This window comes from Sinocyclocheilus anshuiensis, unplaced genomic scaffold (genome assembly GCF_001515605.1).
Source record: "Sinocyclocheilus anshuiensis isolate Anshui unplaced genomic scaffold, SAMN03320099.WGS_v1.1 scaffold506, whole genome shotgun sequence".
Lineage (NCBI taxonomy): Eukaryota > Metazoa > Chordata > Actinopteri > Cypriniformes > Cyprinidae > Sinocyclocheilus > Sinocyclocheilus anshuiensis.
The window spans coordinates 268,257-290,369 of NW_015544144.1; the positions used below are offsets into that span (position 1 = coordinate 268,257).

Below are 22,113 nucleotides of genomic sequence, written 5' to 3' on the forward strand. Positions count from 1 at the left end.
TTGCATACATATACTTCGTAGTAGACATCCTTAACTCCTTTCTGCTGTCTGTTGTTCTGTTGTTGGTGTTTCTTTGTTTGAATATGGCGCTTATCACATGCTGTGTGGTATCGGCGTTTGGTATCGGGGCATTTTAACGAGTACGAGTACAGGAGACCAGTATCGGGCCCGATACCGATACCAGTATCGGTATCGGTGCATCCCTACTGAAAAGTATGGAGTTAGCACAAGATAAAAGACAACAATGACTAAAGCATGGTGGCAGTACAAGAACATAAGCGGCATTATTCAATATTTACTGAAGGGAAATACTAACTTTACTATAGGTGTAGAAACATTGGGGGACTTCCAAAAGAAAGATGAGGAAGAAAACTAGATGTCAGGTGAGAATTGTCAGGGCTCTGCCCTTGCAGCTCTGTTTGTTTTGTCCTTGTTTATTTAATGTCTCAATGTTTGTTCTGTGTGTGAGATATTCGGTTCTTGAACGAATCGTTCCTTTGAGCCGGTTCTCAGGAAGTAACCGGTCGAGCCGTTTCACAAATCGAACTGAATCGAACTTTAGTTCCGGGTTGATGATGCAGGATGCACAGCCGAAGTAGCACGTCCAACTCAAAATGAACCGAATGAGCCAGTTCAACCAACTGTCGAAGTTTTCCGAGGATAACCGAGGACTCAACAAAAACCGAATGAGCCGTGGCGAAGTTTGCCGAGGATTACCGAAGATTCTGATGAGTGAGTTGACGATACTGGGCAAGACTGAGGAGCATACTGGAAATATGCTTATTATGACTATTTATGAAAATTATGTTATTAATTTACATTTTATTAAAACATGCAAAAACCTTTCTGTCGAATAATGTAAATCAATTTTACTATAGTTTATTGTGCATGCATATTATATTTAAAGTTGCTTAAGCAAAATCTAGGAGTTTATAAGACTGGTTTACTCATTCTTTATACTGTAGACATGTAGAACATATCTGCGTTTGTGCATCAATGTCTGGTGTGAAAGGTGTGAAACTTTTAGGAATCTTATCCAAGTTGTAGGCTAGTCAATATTGGCCAGTCAGTCGTATCTGACATAAAGTTTCCGCGAATTAACCGCGAATTAGTCACCACAAACACCATTACCACAAACACCATTAACTTAAATGAATTATATGGCAATAATCAGCAATATGCTTTCACGCAAATAACTTTATTTTTTGAATGTTTCAATATGTGTTGACACAAATGACTTATTAGAATTTTTTTCTTATTTGAATCATTGATAAAACATGGCACTGAGTTGGTAGAAAATAAATGAGTAGAGACGTTATTGCTTGACGACGTCAGGAACTGATGAATCGGTTTTTGAACCGGTTCAATGAGCCGATCTGTCCGAAAAGAACTGGTTCTCAGAAATGAATCGGACTTTGCATCACTAGTGAGCACAAGGTTTGTCTTGGTTATGTTGGCTATGTGCTCCCCTTGTCCTGCCTCCTTGTTTCCCTATACCACACCCCCTCGTTTAGTCGTTGTCTAGTCCTTGTTTAACTATTCTCACCTGTTCCTTGTATGCTTTTCCTCTCTATTTATTGTGTTCTCTTGCCTCATTGTCTTAGCTGGTTTGTTTTGTACACACTTTGCTGTGCTACATTTTCCAGTTGTGTTTTAGTCTTATGGAATCTGTGTATCCTTGCTATTGTTGTTTTTGTTCTCTTTTAGTGCTTGCTTCAATTATTTATCTAGTGTTCTTTTTTAGTTTTTACCTTTAGTATTTTCTGTAGCTCTTTTCCAAATCTTATTGAGTGTGTTACTGTTGTCCTTTGCTTTGGTTTTATTTGTAATAATTCTAGTTCCCTTTCGAGGGAACATTGAACTGCATCCTCTAGGGGTCGCTATGGGGAAACGCCTTGGTGTGACCCATGTCTGAAGCATACATTCAAAACTACAACACATCGGCCGGCGATTGCCTATGATGTCACTACCGGTGTGACCACAGTATAAAGGGGTGCCGGGAGAACACGTCATCCGATTCTTCATCTTCAAGTGACTCTTTTGTTTGAAGCGTGCATTCCGGTGGTAAGAACGATCTTTTCTTCCTTTGTCATGGCGAGCACTAGAAAGACGTTTAGAGGGTCATCTATGAGCATGCTGCTCCCTTCCGAGCATCCGAGTTCCCTCCCCTCCAGAGGAGTTGAATTCCCCGCTCCATGGGTTCCACTGCATAACCTTTGGAAGGGGTCGGGCCCTTCTTAAAAGCCACTCCCCCTGGGCTGTTCTCGTGGTGGGCTTTAGCAGTGCTCCCCTCATTCCAGAAGGGTCACCTAGGAGCACGCTACCCCTCTCTGAGGGTTCTGAGTTCTCCTCTCACTTTGAGGGCTGAATTCTCCGTTTCCCAGAGCTCCTTGAACCAGCAACATCAGGCTACTAGGCCCCTTCCTCTGCCTCCCTGATACAATGTGTTTATGGTTAAGCTTGCAGTACGCTTACCCTTCAGGATTATCTACAAGCATGCTGTAGGTCGAGCATCTGTCTCCCCCTCTCAGCTGAGAGCTGGGTGCTATGCTCCTTCAGCTAGGTAAGTTACTGCTAGCCAGGCCAGGCTTGTGAACATGATGATGAGTTGGTGACCCCTCATATGACGGATTGTTCTATGGGATGCGTCATTTCCATCTATGTGCGCTCTGTGTATGCTATGGACTGCTCCCTCAAAGTGCCACGATCACGTAGGGTCTCTAGGCCTGTCTAGTAAACAGCCTCTATGACCCCTTAATAACAATATCCCTAACTAAAATCCATGTTATGGTAAGTGCGCACGCCAAGTCTCTGTGCACTTTCTAAAATCCATGCTGTGGTAAGGACGCACATCAAGCATTTTGTGTTCTTCCTAAAATCCTGTATGGTAGGGGTTACGTGCTGCGGCTTTGTGCCCTTTCTTTGAGACGGTCAGGCACCGGTTTCACCTTGGGCCCCACTCTACCTATATATCCCCAGTGATACCGACTTGAACAGGGTGTTGCTATCAAGGGTCTGTTGAGACAGTTCCTTCTGCGAGCTCATGCAGAGCAAGCGGTAGCCCCTGGGTGACAGGCCAAGACCTAGTTACTGTCCTAGGCGCTTGGTTGAATCCCCTTAAAGGAATCTCTTCTTCTGATTCCAAGCTTTTGAGCTCTACCCTGGGGCCAGGAGGTCCGGCCCCTAACAGGTAAGTTTCTGGGGTATGCAGCTCAAGCCTTTGGCCGAAGGGGATAATGTCACTTACAGCCGTCGAACCGTCCCAGCGGCAACTCCCTTAAGTTTTGGTAGAGCTGGTACTTAGTGCTCGCCTTTGTGCTTGGCATGCACTCCCCTCAGCATGGTAGCGTGGGTATACCGTTCCCCATAGCGACCACTAGAGGACGCAGTTCGATGTTCCCTCGAAAGGGAACGTCTCAGGTTACATATGTAACCATGCTTCCCTGAGAGGGGAACAAGACACTGCGTCCTCTAGAATCCTCGCCATGCTTCGGACGAAGAATCAGATGACGTGTTCTCCATGCACCCCTTTATACTGTGGTCGCACCGGTAGTGACGTCATAGGCTGTCGCCGGCCAACGTGTTGTAGTTTTGAATGTATGCTTCAGACACGGGTCACGCCAAGGGGACAGCTGTCAGGTGATACAAATTATGTACATAATGTACAAAGCAAGTACATTCATGTTCATATAGTAAATTCTATATAGAATATCAATTGCCGTGTTTTAGAGCACCCTAATGGCAATTTTGGGAATCTTCCATGATAGCTTAAGGAAGCAAGACAGCTGATATCATACTCAAAAACCTAAAAACTCTAACCCTAATTTCAAAATAACTGCAGGACTTGGGACTTTGAGAACACTGTGAACATATATACTTTATTTTTATGAAATAAAGATATTTTATGCACAATATTTCAGTTACACTACACTTAAACAATAACATGTATCCTAATTCTTAACAGTTGGACAAAAAAAAAAAAAAAAAAAAGTGTCTTTAAAAACTATTGTAACACACGCGCACGAGCAGCTCCGTTTCATCTCTGGAGACGAGTTCGGTCTTTGCTCTTGCAAATTCCGCCGTGTAAATGGCAAATCCGCCATGGCACGAGCTCAACTGGCTATACAATGTGAGCAGCCATACAAAAAAAAAATTGGATCTGAGCAAATATCTGAATTGAGCACCAAGGCTCGCAGTGTGAACATAGCATTATTTAGTCTTGTATACTGCAATGTGTGTTGGCGTTGTGTGCTCCTCTGTTCTGCCCTCTGTTGGTTGCCAAATACAAAAAAAAAAATCACACAAATACAAACATAAGCACAGGCTCTTATGAACTGGGGCCTGTTTCAATAAGGAGGTTCAACCAACTCGAAGTTGAAACTTGAACTCTGAGTTGACTTACCCTGAGATGGGAAACTTTTGAGTTTTCAGGTTCAGAAAAGCTGAATTGTGTTAATTTAATCAACGGAGTAGGTTGACTAAGTTTAGCGTGTGCGCCACAACTATAAAAAGCCATGATCAATGGAGCTCGGAAATTATGATTCATCATGGCAACAGCACCCGACAAAAAGACGTCTGCATATTCCCCAAGTCAATAAGTCACTTTAATTCTTAATCACGGTTATAATATCAAAAGGTAAAAACTGACAGAACAGTAAGTTATTGAACTAACAAATTCATGGTATCCCACAGGCAAATAAAAAAATAAAAATAAAAAAAAAAAGCAGCTAAATGACGTATAAAAACAATTCAATCAGAAAGCTTTAAGCATAAAATGTTCATGAGTGTAGGCTACAGTCACACTTACTCAAGGAGCACAGAACGAGGAGACACAGTGATATCTTCAAATAACAGTCTTTAATGACTCAAAAGGCCAGGAACGTCTGAACTGACAAACACTGACTGAATGGACTGGGGCTTTTAAACACAGGATAATCAGGGAGGAACGAGACACACCTGGAATCAAATAAACTAATTAATGAAACACAGCTGGACACAAATGATAACCAATGAGAACAGGACACGTGAAGAACCAAATAAGGGCAAACAGGAACATACACGTGACAGATCACCCCCTTCCCAGACGGCGCATCCTGCACCGTAACAGTACTATTGGGGAGAGGGGGTGGGCGCCCTGGAGGCTGGTGCAGGATTGGAAGAGAGCGGAGACAAGGGACCTCCAGGGTGGGTCAGGAGGCCATGGCGGAGCAGGCAGTTCAGGGGGCCACGGCGGAGCAGGGAGCTCAGGATGCCACGGCTCCGGGCTTGCCATAGGAGCGGCCCATGGCGGAGCAGGCAGTTCAGGGGGCCACGGCGGAGCAGGGAGCTCAGGAGGCCACGGCTCCGGGCTTGCCATAGGAGCGGCCGGCGGGCTTGACTCGGGAGTGGCCAGCAGACTTGACTCGGGAACGGCCGGCGGAAGGGTTCCGGATCGGAGGCTCTCCAGACACCGGATGACTGCCTCCTTTCAGTCGAGGTTGGTGGTGTCTGTGAGCTCCACGGGGCGATGGTATGTTATCCTGAGCCGGAACGGAGTCATTAGGGTTTCCCCCTCGAGGGAGCTGGCGAGGACGAGCGGCACGAACGCTGGCGCATAATTAACAGGGTTGGGGTTTCGCCTGAGCTACGGTGATTAAAAAAAAAAGCTGGTTCCTCCATATTAGCGGGGAGGATCAAACAGGAAAAAACAAAAGACTTTTCAAAAAACGGAAAACAAACACGGGTAGAAGAGGTGCCGCTTAAATTCATGGTCGGTTCTTCTGTCACACTTACTCAAGGAGCACAGAACGAGGAGACACGGCGATAGCTTCAAATACCAGTCTTTAATGACTCAAAAGGCCAAGAACATCTGAAGACATACAAGGATAACATTCAAGAACCGACAAACATTAACCGAATGGACTGGGGCTTTTAAACACAGGATAATCAGGGAGGAACGAGACACACCTGGAATCAAATAAACTAATTAATGAAACACAGCTGGACACAAATGATAACCAATGAGGACAGGACACAGGAAGAACCAAATAAGGGCAAAAAGGAACATACACATGACAGCTACATGACTTTACAAACGTTTGACATATTAAATAAATATCATTCAGTGTTTATTTCAAAGTGTAGCAGCTTTTTCCACAACGTCTAATGCTCCTTTCATAATTAAATGTTCTCTCATCCAAACTCTTGCATTTCTTAATTAGAGTAATGAAATTAACATTTGACTTCTACTCAGCCAACAGCAAGAAGGCTTGCAAAATAATGAAGAACAGATGAAGAGGAGATGGCCACAATACCAAGTAATGGAAGAATATTAAAATCCAACAGGAAAAAGAATAACTGTTGCTTTTGTATTTGTAGGAAATAAAAATGACCAAATAAATTTAACAGCTGTGGTGGTGGTGATGGCATATATCTCGAACTGCCCTTCCATCTGGCATCCTTCCATTCCATAAAGTAAGCTTTAATTTTCTATTTTTTAATTTTTTAAATAAAGCTTTATTTTCTATGAGTTTGTGCCAAAGAAACTACACAAATATCATAAGAAAGAGCGTGAGAGCAAGGCACACTTTCCTTACCGCTCTGCATACAGCGGCCTTACTAATGTGCTCTGCATCCCAGATGTTATATAGAAAACTACCATTTAAAATGGCACCACTCAAATAAATATGCATGTGGATATGGCAAAAAAAATCTAAATAATCCTCTGTATGTCTGGGATGTAAATGTAACTCCCTATGAATTAATGTAGCCTCCTCATCTACAGGATTCAGTAAAAGAGGACATGCCGTTTTTATCACGTTCAGAGTGTCCGGATGATGAAAATATATGCAATGAATGAATGTACCTGCACTGCAAAAAAAAATAAAAAAATGCTTTTCTTACTCCAGTCAAAATATCTAAAGATTCTTAAACCAAGATGCATTTTCTACATAAGAAAAATGACAGGTATTTAGTCTTTTAAGTGTATTTTTCTTATTTTGCTAATTATCTGCCAATGGGGTAAGAAAAATAATCTTGTTTCCATTTGCATTAAGATTATTTTTCTTGTTTTAAGTAAAATGCACTTAATTTAGATTCCAAAATACTAAGTAAGAAAAACATTTTTGCAGCGTGAATGAATGAATGAATGAGGTATTTAAACATCGTTTGTGCTTTAAAAAGGGGGAGGAGACCAAAAGAAACTCTGGGTATAACGGAGAAAACCAGGTTAGGTTCACAGAGTAAATTACCATGGTAACTGACTCTGAGTATAAGTTACCTCTCTTTCAGAAACGGGCTTGACTTACCCTGCTTCCTTAGGTTTGACAAACCCTCCATTCTGAAACGGAAAACCCAGAGTTTCCCTCATTTCAGAGTTAACATACTCAGAGTTTTCACTTAACCTCCTTTCTGAAACGGTCCTCTGGTTTCCTTAAGAAGATAAATCTGAGGATTGTTGGCACGGGTGCGGCACAGGTGATGTGGTGCCTCAAGACAGAGGAGTTGGCACCATCAGACAATGAACTGGCATGTTTCTATACGGGTTTCAGTCAATCATCTCATCTGGGAGATTGTATTACAGTTACTGACGCAGAGTTGAGTGAAGATATGAAAAGGAACCAGGTTTACAACAGCACTCAAAACTGTGTTTGTAACAATGACTTGCTTTTCACGGTTTGCATAAGCAGCTTTGCAAAGGTGACATCTTAATAGAAATGACCACTTACAGACAGCAACTCGTCAACCTAATAGCTTTAATTGTCAGAACACAAGAAAATACATAGTATACAAATATTGTGCTCTTTTTTTATTTTTTGTAAAGTAGAATAAAGTTTAAAATCCAGCATTTTTCTCAATTAAGCTGCCATCGTGGGTGATTTTTTTTTCACCGACCTTCTTATGGGACCTTCTTCTTTACATACAATAATACCTTATAACAGTGGCTTTCAATCCTGGTCCTCGGGACCCAGAGCACTAAACATTTTGTATGTCTCTCTTCTCTGACACAATCAGTTCAATTCATGGATCTCACTTCTAATGATTTGATGATCTGTATCAGGTTTGTTTAATAAGAGAGACATAAAAAAATGTGCAGTGCTGTGGGTGCCGAGGACCAGGATTGAAAACCACTGACCTATAATTTAGACAATGTTAGATTTCTAAAAAGCTCTGCACTTAGGTGTTTCATACTGAATTCTCTTTTTAAGTGGGTGGTCTGTAATCAATATTGAGTCTTAACTACATAAGAAACAGTAGAATACTGTGCTTACTGACATTTTTAATACCAGTAAGACATTAATAAAATATATTTGTTATGATTCATGTTTCGTGTTTCCCCATTTTGTGTCTTAGGACTCTTATTTTGATATGTAGTTCCTGTTCATGGTTTTACTTCTTATGATTGCCTTGTTTTATTAGTCCAAGGTCTGTTTCTATAGTTGCCCTCATTAATCTCCAAAGCAACATCATGTTCACCTGTTCCTTGTTTCACCCCGTGTTATCTTGTATATTTAAAACCCAGTGTTTTTCACGTTCTTTGTCTGGTGTTGTCCTGAACCAATGGCTCAGCAGCGGAGCTGCACGAGCCTATGGTGACGAAAACTGCCAGAGCCCGCCAGAATGGGCGGGGCATCTGGTTATATAAGCGGCACTTCGCCATAGGATCCTCAGATTTCTTCTCCTTCAGTGACGACGATGTTCTTCGCTGATCTACAAGACTCGAAGCCTCTCGCCGTAGAATCGCCTTTGCAGCGGATCAAGCTGAACCAGCGACCCTCTGCTCGGCTGATTTGCCGCTTCTCCGCTGCCTTCAGTGTCGCAGCAGCAGCGGTCCCAGCTGATCCCCTGCCGCCACCAGGTGAGCCTAAAAGAGCTTATTTCTAAGAGGTAATAATAATAAAATAATAATAATAATAATTAGTTACATTTATATAGCGCTTTTCTGGGTACTCAAAGCGCTTTACATGAAAGCGGGGGAATCTCCTCAACCACCACCAGTGTGCAGCATCCACCTGGATGATGCGACGGCAGCCATATTGCGCCAGAACGCCCACCACACACCAGCTTATTGGTGGAGAGGAGACAGAGTGATGAAGCCAATCAGCAGATATGGGGATGATTAGGAGGCCATGATGGTCAGAGGCCAATGGGCAAATTTAGCCAGGATACCGGGGTTACACCCCTACTCTTTTTCGAAGGACATCCTAGGATTTTACAGGGTTACATATATCACCTATATCACCCTTGATATACTACTTCACTATATCACCTATATCACCCTTGGGCTACAGGGTGATATAGGTGATATAGGTAAGTTCTAAAGGAGCAAAATTTCTAGCGACGTTGTTGCAAATGTCGCGCTGTGAGTGTGGCTCGTGCAGGGAATCCTGCACAATGCAAAAGGACAGTGAGTGCGTCGCCTGTCTGGGCAGCCCCCACGCAGAGACTGCACGCTCACTGAGACGGAACGCCTTCTCCACTCGTCCACTGTCAGGGCATTGAGAATATATATTGAGCGTTCTGCCCTGTTCAGGCAGTTGGAACAGCTTTTTGTATGCTTCGGTGGCCGTACCAGAGGGTCTCCGGTCATGAAGCAGAGACTTTCCAAATGGATAATTGACACTATCAAGCTAGCATACTCTTCTTTGGGCCTACAATGCCACATGGGAGTAAGAGCCCACTCAACAAGAAGCGTTGCCTCTTCCTGTGCTTGGTCTAGCGGTGTGTCCATTGCAGAAATTTGCCGGCTGGGCCCCGCCGTCCACATTTACCAGATTTTATAATCTGGACGTCCCGGCCTTACAGGCTCGGGTCCTTTCTGCTTAAACAGACTTACTCTGGCCATATGGCAAAACCAGTGCTTCAGGCGTTTGCCTTCTTCACCGAGGCTGTACAATTTATCTTGGAACGATTACTCAGAGCCGGGCCGACCTCTGTGAGTTTGGCCCTATCACCTCCTGCGGGGCTTCCCTGCAAAATACTTGGTCCCTCTGGGCCCCATTGGTGCTCAAGGCAAGTTCAAGTATTAGTCGTTCCTCTAGCATAGCATGGCAGGATTGTACTGGTTCCCCATAGCGTCTTAGCAGACGCAGTATAAGTGAAGTGTCGATAGGGAACTTACTCGGTTACTAACGTAACCTCGGTTCCCTGAGATACAGGAACGAGTACTGCGTTGCTGGCTGTGCTATGTAGCTGCACGACTCAGTTGTCGCTTCAGTCGAAGTAACCTGAGGATCCTATGGCGAAGTACCGCTTATATAGCCAGATGCCCCGCCCATTCTAGCGGGCTTCGTCACCATAGGCTCGTGCAGCTCCGCTGCCGAGCCATTGGTTCGTTTTTTAATTCACTGCATGAACCAATGGCCCTGCAGTTACACTGCGTTATTGAAAGGCTTCAGTATTCGAAGAAAAAGGAGTTTTCCCCATAGCGTCTTAGCAGACACACTACTCATTCCCGTATCTCAGGGAACTGAGGTTACGTTAGTAACCGAGTATGTTATCTTTTCCTTTCCTGTCTTGTCAGCATTTTTTTACTTCATTTGACTCCAGGTTTAGGTCCATCTAATCTGTAATTAATTAGGTGCTTAGGTGGTGGCTGTGTTAATTACACTGTTTCAAAACAGAATCCATCACTATCCAGGTTTAGGACTTCTCAGAAAATGTACCTGGTAAACTTTCAAAGAGAAGACAAATTTTTCAAATAATCCCTGGTGCTCTTGTTTACTGAATGCTTCCTGTTGTTTCATAATGGTAGATAAAAACAAAAGCATCTCTACAAATATAAGGCACAGGTTTGATGTAGTCTCAGAGTGTAAACAGCAGCTCTACGTTGGATGGATTATTTGCTGGTTTACTCGCAGAGCACATCTGTGCATTAGTAAACAATAAGGAAGAAAAGCTCACCGAAGACGGTACGTGCTGGAACGGACTCCCGGTTCAGCCAGAAGGAGACCTGAGACAGAATGACGGTCATTATGCAGGGGAGATACGTCTGGATCACAAAATATCCAATTTTCCTTTTCAAATGGAAATATGTTGTCATCACCACATATTCTCCTGTATAAGAAAAGAGAAGAGAGAGACCATAAGAGAGATGAATTTTTGATGAGACAACACATAGACTAAAATATTCAGAATTCTATTTATGCATGATCATGTAGGCAGAGCAACTAAGATATCGGAAGTGGGGGTCTTGTGTTGGAGAGGATGTTTAATTGATTGGTTCTTGTATATCACAGCACCAACGACGGAGTAGGATTCAAGTGTTTTCCCAGCATGGTTGGGGCAGATTAGATGTTCTAACCTTAACAGCGGGAACGAGGTGACAGACAATCGCTCGATCTGAAAGCCCTACCATTTAGTTCTCTATGGAGGTCTGATAGAGCTTGAAGGGCTGCAATTATGTCTTTAAAATCGGAGGTGGGATGGCCAATTTGCACTTCTGAAGTCATATAATGTTTGTTCAAAATTTTGACTTTACACAGAAATCAAAAGAAAGGAAATCGTATTACTCAGTGGCTGGTCTATTATAGATCAGGAGAAGTAGGAGACTTATGCAAAAGTCTCTATTTTCTCTCCATTTCTTCTCATTGCGGTCTGGAAGAAACTGCTGAGATGTTCAACTACCGAAATGAATAACCAGATATAATGAATTCTTGTTACATATAAATAATTTTATATCACACGATAACCACAAGGTTCAGAGTGTCTGTGTGTAAGTTAGTGAGAGAGAAGGAACATTTGGAATATGTGAACAGAAAAGGATGTAGTACAAGAGGGATGAAACAATGAATAATTGTACAACTATCAACTTCTTCAGAGATGCATCAGAAGGAGGGAAAAAGGTGGAAGGTACCTGTTGTATCAAACACAGGCATTATGCTTTACCATGTGATACTGTAAACAGAGGCCTTACCAATGTAGTAACTACCAAATTACTGTAAATTTACCATTCATCTGAAAAGGTCAGCTACATTATAGATTCAATCATATGGTACAATAAGAATATATATATATTTTTTGTAGCAAATTATTTTCTAGCACAAAGCCTCACGGCATTATGGAATTATGTCAATAATGTAAGTTAGGTAATATAAGTCTATTTTCTAATGTGACAGCTGTAGCTTGCATTACTGTAACATGTTTAATTCAGTAAAAAGGCTGATTTGAAATGTGCATCTTTGCATTGTTTGCTATAAATGAACTGATTGTTAAATGTACTAAATTGAAGATTAAATTGATTATATTAAATGCTTTCATTACATATTGCAATGATCTTATTTTTTCCCATATAATCATTCTTTAAAATTACATGTCCAACTGGAATGAAAACATGAGATCTGGTTTTGAAAGAATGGCAGACTGTAATCAGTTTGGATATTTATTCTAAGAATTTTGAAATTGTGCTTGTGTACCAAAGCCAAAAACAAACAAACATATTCAAAGTTGTTGCGTTCAGTTACAAGACACTTGAGAACCAATGCCTTCTGGTTTCACTGTCATGAAAACTGGTGCACACCAAATTTGGCAATGTGCAATTTTCATTATCAGTTCTCATTCTAAAAAAGAAAACCCCTGGCATTCTGTAAAGTATATTCTTCTGATGACAGAATTTTAATTTTTAGGTGTATAAAATATTCCTTTAACAAGACCTGAGGTTGAAATTCTAATCTCTGTGGAAAAAGCAATTTTCAACTGAGTTAGCATTCTCTCCTGGCACTGGGAGGCAGAGCAGAGGACAATTAAAATGACAAAATGAAAAATAAACACATGCTTCTGGTGCCTTAAAAACAAACACTGGATAATTTGTCTTTTCCATTTCAGCTGAGGGGGGACAGTAAAATAGGTGTCTCATCTGGCATACAAACAGATTTTTAAACATGTCTTTATAGTGAGGGGGTAGTGGTCCTGGTATTCCTTACATTATGGGGACCAAATATCCCTACAAGGATAGTAATACCAGTCATTTTTGACCTTCTGGGGACAAAGTTTTTTTTTCTCCACGAGGAAAACAGCTAATAACTCATAAAGATTTTTAACACCAGAGTTTTTTGAAAGTCTAAAAATACAAATGTAGGTTTAGGGTTAGGGGTAGGGTAAGGGGATAGAAAATACAGTTTGTACAGTATAAAAACTATTACACCTATGGAATGCCCCAATAAACAGAAGAAAGGAAAATTCTTAAGGAATTTTGCATACGGATTATTTATTACATATATATATAATATATATATATATTTTTAATGTATATAATTAAACACTAAATGAATGTGTTAAATTGACCGCTCAAATATATTCATAAATAGAATTGTTACTCTATTTTTAAGCAGTATTTACACAACTAAGATGACAGAAGCTGCATCTGATGCAACAAGGTCTTTATATACATTATATATTTTTTTAGACAACAATCTTAATTGCAATCACAAAAAGCCCTATAAACAGTTCTATGAATAATCCTAACCCTATTAACATAATATATAATATAATCAGGATGCAAGCTGACTGTTATTAAATGTAAGGCATCTTTTCTGCTCAACTTTAATGCTACATTAGTAATTCTGTCTTTACTGAAGAAAGCAGTAGTCTTGGAATTAATATTTTGTCTATTTAGGATTCATTACTTCTTACTTTTACTTCCCACTGTAACTGCCAGTCTGCCAATTCTTATTTTTATTTAAATATTTTTGTTATATTCATAGTTTTTTTTTATTTCGATGAGAATGTACTTTACACTCATATTCATTAATTTTAATCAGTTTTATCTGACTTAAAATCAGACTTTTATTTTTCACTTTTACTGTTTTTATACATTGTATGGAACAGCGCCCCCAGTCCTTTCATGGGCTTAAAATGTTAATTATCTCCTGCTTGTGATTGGAGAGGCCCAAGAGGCAACAGATGCAGGAACTACATCATGATGATGGCTAAAATCAGCCATTTATTAGTTACATTATATTATGTTTTAGTGTAGCCTTCCCTGTCAGCGGCGAGGGATTCACATGTGATAAATGCAGGGAAATAGTTAGGCTGACAGAGAAGTTTTCAGAACTACAGACACACATCCAAACTTTATTTGAGGATAGTAAGAATGTAAAAGCCTTAGATGTGGCTTTGAATACGACTTGCTTAGCGAGTCCCGTACATTGTTCGGTTCCGGTTGCAGAGCCCCCGCAGCAGGGAGACTGGGTGACTGTGAGGCGGCATAGTCGCGGGACAAAACACCGCCTTTACATTCTGATTAAAACTTTAAACAGGTTCTCCCCACTCAGTGATGCACCCACTGAGAAACATGATGAAGGTGCCTTAGTTATTGGCGACTCTATAGTACGGAATGTGAAAATAGAGACACCAAACACCATATTCCAATGTTTACCAGGAGCCAGAACACCTGACATCTCGGCAAATTTAAAAATGCTGGCTAATGCTAAATGTAAATTCAGTAAGATTGTTATTCACGTCGGCACTAATGATGTTTGACTTTGCCAGTCGGAGATCACTAAAAATAACATTAAAGAGGTGTGTGAACTTGCAAGTACGATGTCAGACACTGTAATATGCTCTGGTCCCCTCCATGCCTACCATGGTGACGAGATACATAGCAGTCTATCGTCACTCAATGGCTGGATGTCTAAGTGGTGCCCGCAGAATAACATAGGTTTCATAGACAATTGGACAAGTTTTTGGGGCAGACCTGACCAGTTGAAAAGAGACGGTCTTCACCCATCCAGGGGTGGTGCCGCACTTCTCTCTAGAAATATGGCACATAGTCTTAGAGTTTGTACTTGACTAACTGGGGCCCAGGTCAAGAAGCAGACAGACTATCTAAACTGACCATCTGCTAGCCGCCTCATGTCACAGAAGTCAGTTAATTCTCAACATATAGAGACTCTTTCACCTAGATATCATACTATAGAGGCTCTGTCTTGTGAGCTTTCACTGTTATGCTGATGATACTCAGCTCTATATTTCCTTACGGCCCAACGAAACAGACCGATTCTCAAAACGAATAGAATGCATAACTGATATAAAAAAATTGGATGACTAGTAAGTTCCTACTGCTAAATTCTGGAAAAAAACCCCCCCAAAAAAACAGGTGTTAATTATCGGACCAAAATCCTAAACAATGTCGAACACTTGATGGCTGCGCTGTCAATTCTTCGTCATCAGTTAGAAACCTAGGTGTGCTATTTGATAGCAACCTTTCCTTTGAAAGTTCTGTTTCTAGCATTTGTAAAGCCGCATTTTTTCCATCTTAAAAATATATCTAAATTATGACCTATGCGCCAATGTCAAATGCAGAAATGTTAATTAATGTGTTTATGACCTCAAGGTTAGATTATTGTAATGCTTTATTGGGTGGTTGCTCTGCGCGCTTAAAGGTGACATCGGATGGAATGTTCACTTTTGTAGATTTTTTTGCATTTAGTTAGGTTTCTGCGGTGTCTGTCAGCTCAGAAAAGCTAAAAAAAGAAAACATGCAGCTAGTTTGTTGTAAACTGTTTGAGTTTTAAAATGTGTTATCCAGCGACCTGTTTCAATTTGGTGCCGGTTTTGACATAACTAGCTAGTTTTTTTATAGGAATTTGTGAAAGTAAAAGTCCACGGTTGGCTAACGTTATTCATTTGATAGCTTAGGTCTGAAAGATGATTTTGCTGTTATCAGCACTCTAAATTGACGTAAGACGTGAAACCTAGCATGTGGTAAAGAGGGTGAACCATATCAACATTTGTTAAAAACAAAACAGTATGAATGTTATGTCTGTATGAATGTTAGTGTATGCACTAGTATGTTTAGCTGCGGGGAAAGCTATCAGTAATATTTTCTCCATTTGCTGTTTGACAGTAAATTGGCTACTCCAACGCTAGCACGTGCGGCAAAATGAGAAAACTTTCCACATTATTGTTAGCACTGCCCCAGATAAACATACTAACACAAGCACATATACTAACATTCATACAGACAAGCTATGCTATCTTTAGCATTTAAAGAGACATGCACCAAAACGGGTCACTGTGAACAGAGCTGGTTTTGACAAGGTAAAAAGGGTATTTTTTTTCACAACTGCTGATAAATTTTAACCAAAAAAATTTACAGACATTTCAGAAATACCCTTAAGAAACATGACAGCTTGTGAAACTTGTGTTCATCCAATGTCACCTTTAATAAACAAACTCCAGCTGATCCCAAATGCAGCAGCTAGAGTTCTAGAACCAGGAAGTATCACCATATTAGCTCGGTTCTGTCAACACTGCACTGGCTCCCTATTAATCATCATATACATTTTAAAATCTTGCTAATTACTTATAAAGCCCTGAATGGTTTAGCTCCTCAGTGCTTGAGCGAGCTCATATCACATTATAGTCCTTCACGTCCACTGCAATCTCAAAACTCTGGCCATTTGATAATACCTAATATATCAAAATCAACTGCGGGCAGCAGATCCTTGTCCTATTTAGCCCCCAAACTCAGGCAGACACACTCTGTCAGTTTAAATCTAGATTAAAGACCCATCTCTTTAACCTGGCATAGACATAACACACGATCACTTTTCTATAATTCAGATCTGTTAAAGGATTGTTAGGCTGCATTAATTAGGTCAACCGGAACCGGGAACACTTCCCATAACACCCAATGTACTTGTTACATCGTAAGAAGAATGGCATCTACGCTAATATTAGTCTGTTTTATTCTTATTCCGAGGTCACCTTAGCCACCCAGATCCAGTCTGTTTCCAGATCAGATGGTCACTGCAGTCACAAGGATTCAGTCCGTATCCAGTCCAAATGATGGATCAGCACCTAGAGACGACCTCTACAGCCCTGAATGTCAGCGGAGACCATGTCAACTAGATGAACCCTAGAGAAAGATACTATCACATACTATCCCTGTGAAGACCTCGTCGACCATCGGCACAAGACCACGAGAACTAGACGAGTCCTCTGCACAATCTGACTTGTGTTGCAGCCTGGAATTAAACCACACCATGCTGGTATCGTCTGGTCAGAGGAGAACTGGCCCCCCGACTGAGCCTGGTTTCTCCCAAGGTTTTTTTCTCCATTTTTGTCACCGATGGAGTTTTGGACATTATATATATATGTCTGATTTCCTTTGCACTGGATTTAGAAGAAGTGCAACACAAATAATGTGGACTTGGGGTCAATTTCATCTCTTATTTTGACGAGCACATTGTCTTATTGAGCATACACACTTTTCTTGTGCACTCATACTTGTTTGAGTCCTTCCTGCTTCACAGAGGCTGTATGACCCCAATAACTGTGGCAGAAAGCAATCAATAAGCTAGGTGCTTGCAAAGCAGGTTAGATAAATCACTTTACAAACAGACACAAATTGAATTTGTAAGCATATGTTGAAGCTGGAAGAAAGAAAAGAAGCATGTGGAAAGCAAGCTAAATTAATTAATTCAGGTTGTCAGTTGCAAAGAGAGAGATTTCATAAAGGGAAGGCTATGTACAGGAGAATATTACAGACTCATGCATATACTGTAAATAAACTGTGTTAAAGAGCAAGAGAGGTTTTCAATATCCAGCATGAATCTGCAACTATGCCTCAAATACTGATAAACAAAGGAAGGCAGATGTTTTTCATATCCTTCACGGATACCTTTTAAAAGGCTGACTGCATAGCATTCAGTGTAAATACAGGAGATTTGGTGGTGTATAAAATGGAAAATAAGTTGGATATTGACAATTACCATGATATGCAATGTGATACATATGCTGTAACTCCGTATAAATCCAACTGATATATCAATTCATCAGAATATCATAACTGCATCATTATTGAAACAGTCTCAGTCTCTTGGCTCGCTTCACTTTTGCTTGGTCCAACATGTTATACAGTAGAACCAGGTCTGAAAATGCTGCTTTTAGCAACTGATTATGCACTCTTTTTTGTCAATGCATCATTTACTATTATGTAATACTATGATATATATATATATATGGGTGTGTATATATTAGTAAATAATAGACATAATAGTAAATGACGCATTAAAACTATTAAATAATAGAAATGCAATGTTGGAAATTATGTCATAAGTTAAAAAAAATAATTGTCTACCATTTGCCTAGATTATAATCACCTTCATTAGCACTTTTTGGCTGCTTTAACTTCACTAAGTAATCAATTCCCCTGGCACAAACGATAAATGTAATTACCTGTACTGGAGCTGATGGTCTCTTTGCCAATGACATGGCCCAGCAGGTCATACTGGTTGAGTCTAGAACCATCAGGAGCCACAGAAACAGATTTCTCATCATCCGCTGTCCAGATATAGACAACCTCATTGTTGGTGTAGGCATCTGAGAGAGATTTAGAAACAATTGCAATGCTGATCATTTTTACCATTTACAAACCAATATTTGGATTTTGTTTTGGCTAGTATTTATTTGCACATCAAAAAATATTGTGGTGTGTGCAGTGCATAAATTATAATTCAACCTATTTTACAAAATATTATTTAAACTAAAAGTTTGTAGAATTAAGATACTGATAACGAACGTGCATCTTTTTTTGCATGAACGTGTTTTTTTTAACACAAAGATTCCACATTTTACTGGTCTGTTTGCCTTCTGAGAGAATCCTTCTATTTCCATTAATGACATAGTCACTGGGTTGGAAAAACACCAATTGAAAATTCATACTTTAGAACAAAACAGGGCTCATGATAAAATAGGCGATGCGAGGCGAGGCGAGGCGGGACGGGACGGGACGGGGCGGGGCGGTGGGGGCAGTAAAGTGAATAAATGCATCTCAATGAGGGAAATTGGAATGCAACTTTAATAAAAGCGGACTAATCATGGGTCCACTGCTCCCTTCCGTTTAGCGGCTTCCTTAAATCTAATGTATATAATAGGGAAACGTAACACAATACTTATTGTGTTTGAATACACAAGGATGAACTTTGCAAAAGAGCATGAAAATCAATTATCTTGGGGTCCGTGCACAGAAACAAACAACGCACATATGCAGACACGTGCGCCCACATGACTGTGAGCAAGAGAGCGGGAAAAAAGCTGGCAGGCTTAACACTAGAAACATAATTCACACAGCCGGCAGAGGTTTGCTAATTAAATTTTGATGGCCACAGAGAAACGTTATTGTTTTATTCCATTCGAAGATCATTAATCAAAAGCTGAACACATCAAGTTTAATGCCACTTTATCCATTATGAATACTAATTGACAATGAAATGCATGATTCCATCTTTAAATATATATTTAAATTGTATGACACTGGCATCGGTTCTTATTTACAGGGAGTCTTGCTTGCAAGAAACGGCTATGGGCTGAAAAGGTCAGTGGTGTCACAGACTTTCGGCACATTACAAGGAAAGTCTTAAATTTAGCGCCTGGCCTAAAACTCAATTAATAAGGGGATGGGAGAGAGAAAGATAATAGAACATGAGAGGATGAATTAGAAGCAATTTAAATGGGATAGGAGAAGGAAATATTTAATTGAATATCATTTTCTATCACTGTTTTCATGCGAACGACCTTGCTATAATTTGATTAACAGTCCAATAATAGTCTATATATCTCAATAGAGTGTTTCCTGTGTTAAATATCACTGCCCAAAACACACACACACACACACACACACACACACACACTTCAAGTGGTTGTTTAATGTAAAATGAGTATCTAAAACGAGTAGCTGATTAACGAGGGAATGAGGAGCTTGTATGTGTTTTTAGATCTCTACTCGCTTGGCCATTATGCGTTAGCCTCAAATTATAAATCATTATGGCTGGCAGTCATACAAAAGCCGGGCACTCGTTCTGCTGGGGTGAAATTAACCTTTTACCTGTTTACCAGACCAAATAATGGAAAAGAAATAAGCAGAAGAAAAAATAAGTATGCGGTTGATAATCAAGATGATTTTTTATGCCGTTCATGTTAATGGTCCATTTTGCCAAAGCAGACAGAACACCAAACTACAAGCAATCATGCGATGCTAAAAAATGTAAAGACAGTAAATAGACAACATGTCTTTCTATCGTGATGTCCTTCATGTTTGCACACACAACCAAATGAAGAGTTCCAATGCAAAAGCCTCTAAAAGCCATCTTGGTCAAAAATGAGATAACAATACTGAGTGATTGCTCTCCACACATAGTATATGTTTATCAAGTACTTTCACTTCAAATGCGCTAAATCCCAGCCTCAACCCATTCAGAAATACCATTACTTAAATAGAAACCTATACATAGTATCCAGAAAGAAATGCTAATTTTAAAGAAAAATGTCAGATATACTTAGAGGCTTTTGCATCTAAACTCTTCAAATATACATTGTGTCTGATTCATGATCAAACTACTTCTGTGAGCATATTCTTTTTATGAATTTGACAGAAATACTCACAAATTAATCTGAATTTAAATCAGAATAATTTCTAATATTGGAAAGAGATCGTAGAGTGATATAAGAGACACTGGTTGCCACTACTGACCAATTACAATTAAGTATTCCAGAGCGGCGCATAATAATTATTTTTACAGGCACTTCTGGCACTGTAATACCAAAATCAGTATGTATTTGGACAATTACCAGTTAATTAGCACCAGAAAATCATAGTCTATTTGACAAAAGAATAAAAAATAAAAATAATAATTATAATAATAATATATATATATATATATATATATATATAATATATAAATTGATATTTTGAGCTATTCATCATATCACGTTCATTATACAGTAGCTGAAGATGTGCTCAGCTTGGTTTAAAGAGAATAAACAAGCTGTTATTAATATTAATGATAACATTTCTCCAGCAATGCAAAAACAAAATCAAAATCAACCCAAATTGTGGGAAAACATGCCTTGAAACAAATATTGACAAATATTTAAAGATACAAACAGACATACAAGTTTGTAATTGAAATATGTCGGGAACAAAAAAAAACAAGGCCACTAATTATGCAGCCCACTGTATGATATCTTGTTAAAGAGCCAATTCTTTGCTGTCTTTCTGCAGCATGAATCACAGAACCAATGAGGGGTCACCATTCTGCGCCTGTCAAAAAGAGGTATTATGGGGGTAAAAAGGTACTACTGAAAATGTATGAGCAGAGGACTTTTGTTTTATTGCCCAGTGGGATGTTTTATTCATAAAGGTGTGACTGCTGCATCATGGTGACCTTTGGTGTCATTGGCTGGGCTATTAATCTAAAGCTCGGCACAGGAGGAGAATTACGAAACATTTGTTTGTTTTAGGACTGGTGACTCCACACAGAAGAAACAAGTTCCATTTTTTTTGGTCTGCCTTTGGGGATTTATGTTGTATTCTAATGACAATGCTGTCTTGGATAGATGTTGTTTACTGTTAGGTGCAAACACAGATGGGTAATCAGTGTCAGGTGTGACATTACGTACCATTCTGAGTTGTGGAGAAAGACACTGTGTTATTGGGTTCTCTGAGCTGTGTCTAGAAGATAAGCTACTAAAAATTTTTTTCTGATCTGGACTGTCTTTAAGACAAACAAGAGTCTGTCTGTTGTCATAGGCAGTTAGATGCTCAACCTGCACCCACCTGATCCAGTTCAGTATGTTACACAGATTTCGATGTCAAGCTCATGACCGAGCTAAGAGTGCAGGGTACATGCGCACAAGGCAACATGCATGTCAATATACTTATAAAATACTCCAGAGAACCTGAGCAGCTGTCACTTACACAATCTAGAAAAATTCAATGACGACAACAGAGAATAACTTACAGCTTCCGAACTTCAGCGGGCAGGCATGGGCATCCATAGGAAAATCCTCCAGATGCATAGGGCACTCAGCATGGATGGTTAATCTATGTAGATGAGGAATAGATAAAGAGAGAGCTTTCAAGTCAGCATGAAACAGTATTTGCAACCCATTTTACTGTTGTAATGTGATGTATATAAAAGTAAAACAAGATATTCAACAAGAAATTACTTGACTTGATCATGAAAAGTGGGTGTTTCATTCTATAATAGAGCCCGACCTGACGGTAAGTTTGCATTCATGCCAAGTCAAATCACATTTATTTAGCACTTTTCACAATACACATTGTTTCTTAGCAGCTTTACAGAAAATCATGATATTCATGTTTGTAATATCTTAATATCTTCATGCCTT

The 22,113-nt window shown here is 39.9% G+C and overlaps 1 protein-coding gene across 1 annotated transcript in view; it reads right to left on the reverse strand.

Annotated features, from left to right (window-relative positions):
* LOC107695105 (gamma-aminobutyric acid receptor subunit alpha-3-like) overlaps positions 1 to 22,113 on the reverse strand; it is a 197,728-nt gene that overhangs the window by 36,101 nt on the left and 139,514 nt on the right. Inside the window, exons 6-8 of the mRNA XM_016494913.1 lie at positions 21,723 to 21,805; positions 18,160 to 18,303; positions 10,882 to 11,034 (exon numbers count right to left, since the gene is read on the reverse strand). Coding sequence (XP_016350399.1) covers positions 10,882 to 11,034; positions 18,160 to 18,303; positions 21,723 to 21,805 — 380 coding nt within the window. The remainder of the gene's footprint in view (positions 1 to 10,881; positions 11,035 to 18,159; positions 18,304 to 21,722; positions 21,806 to 22,113) is intronic.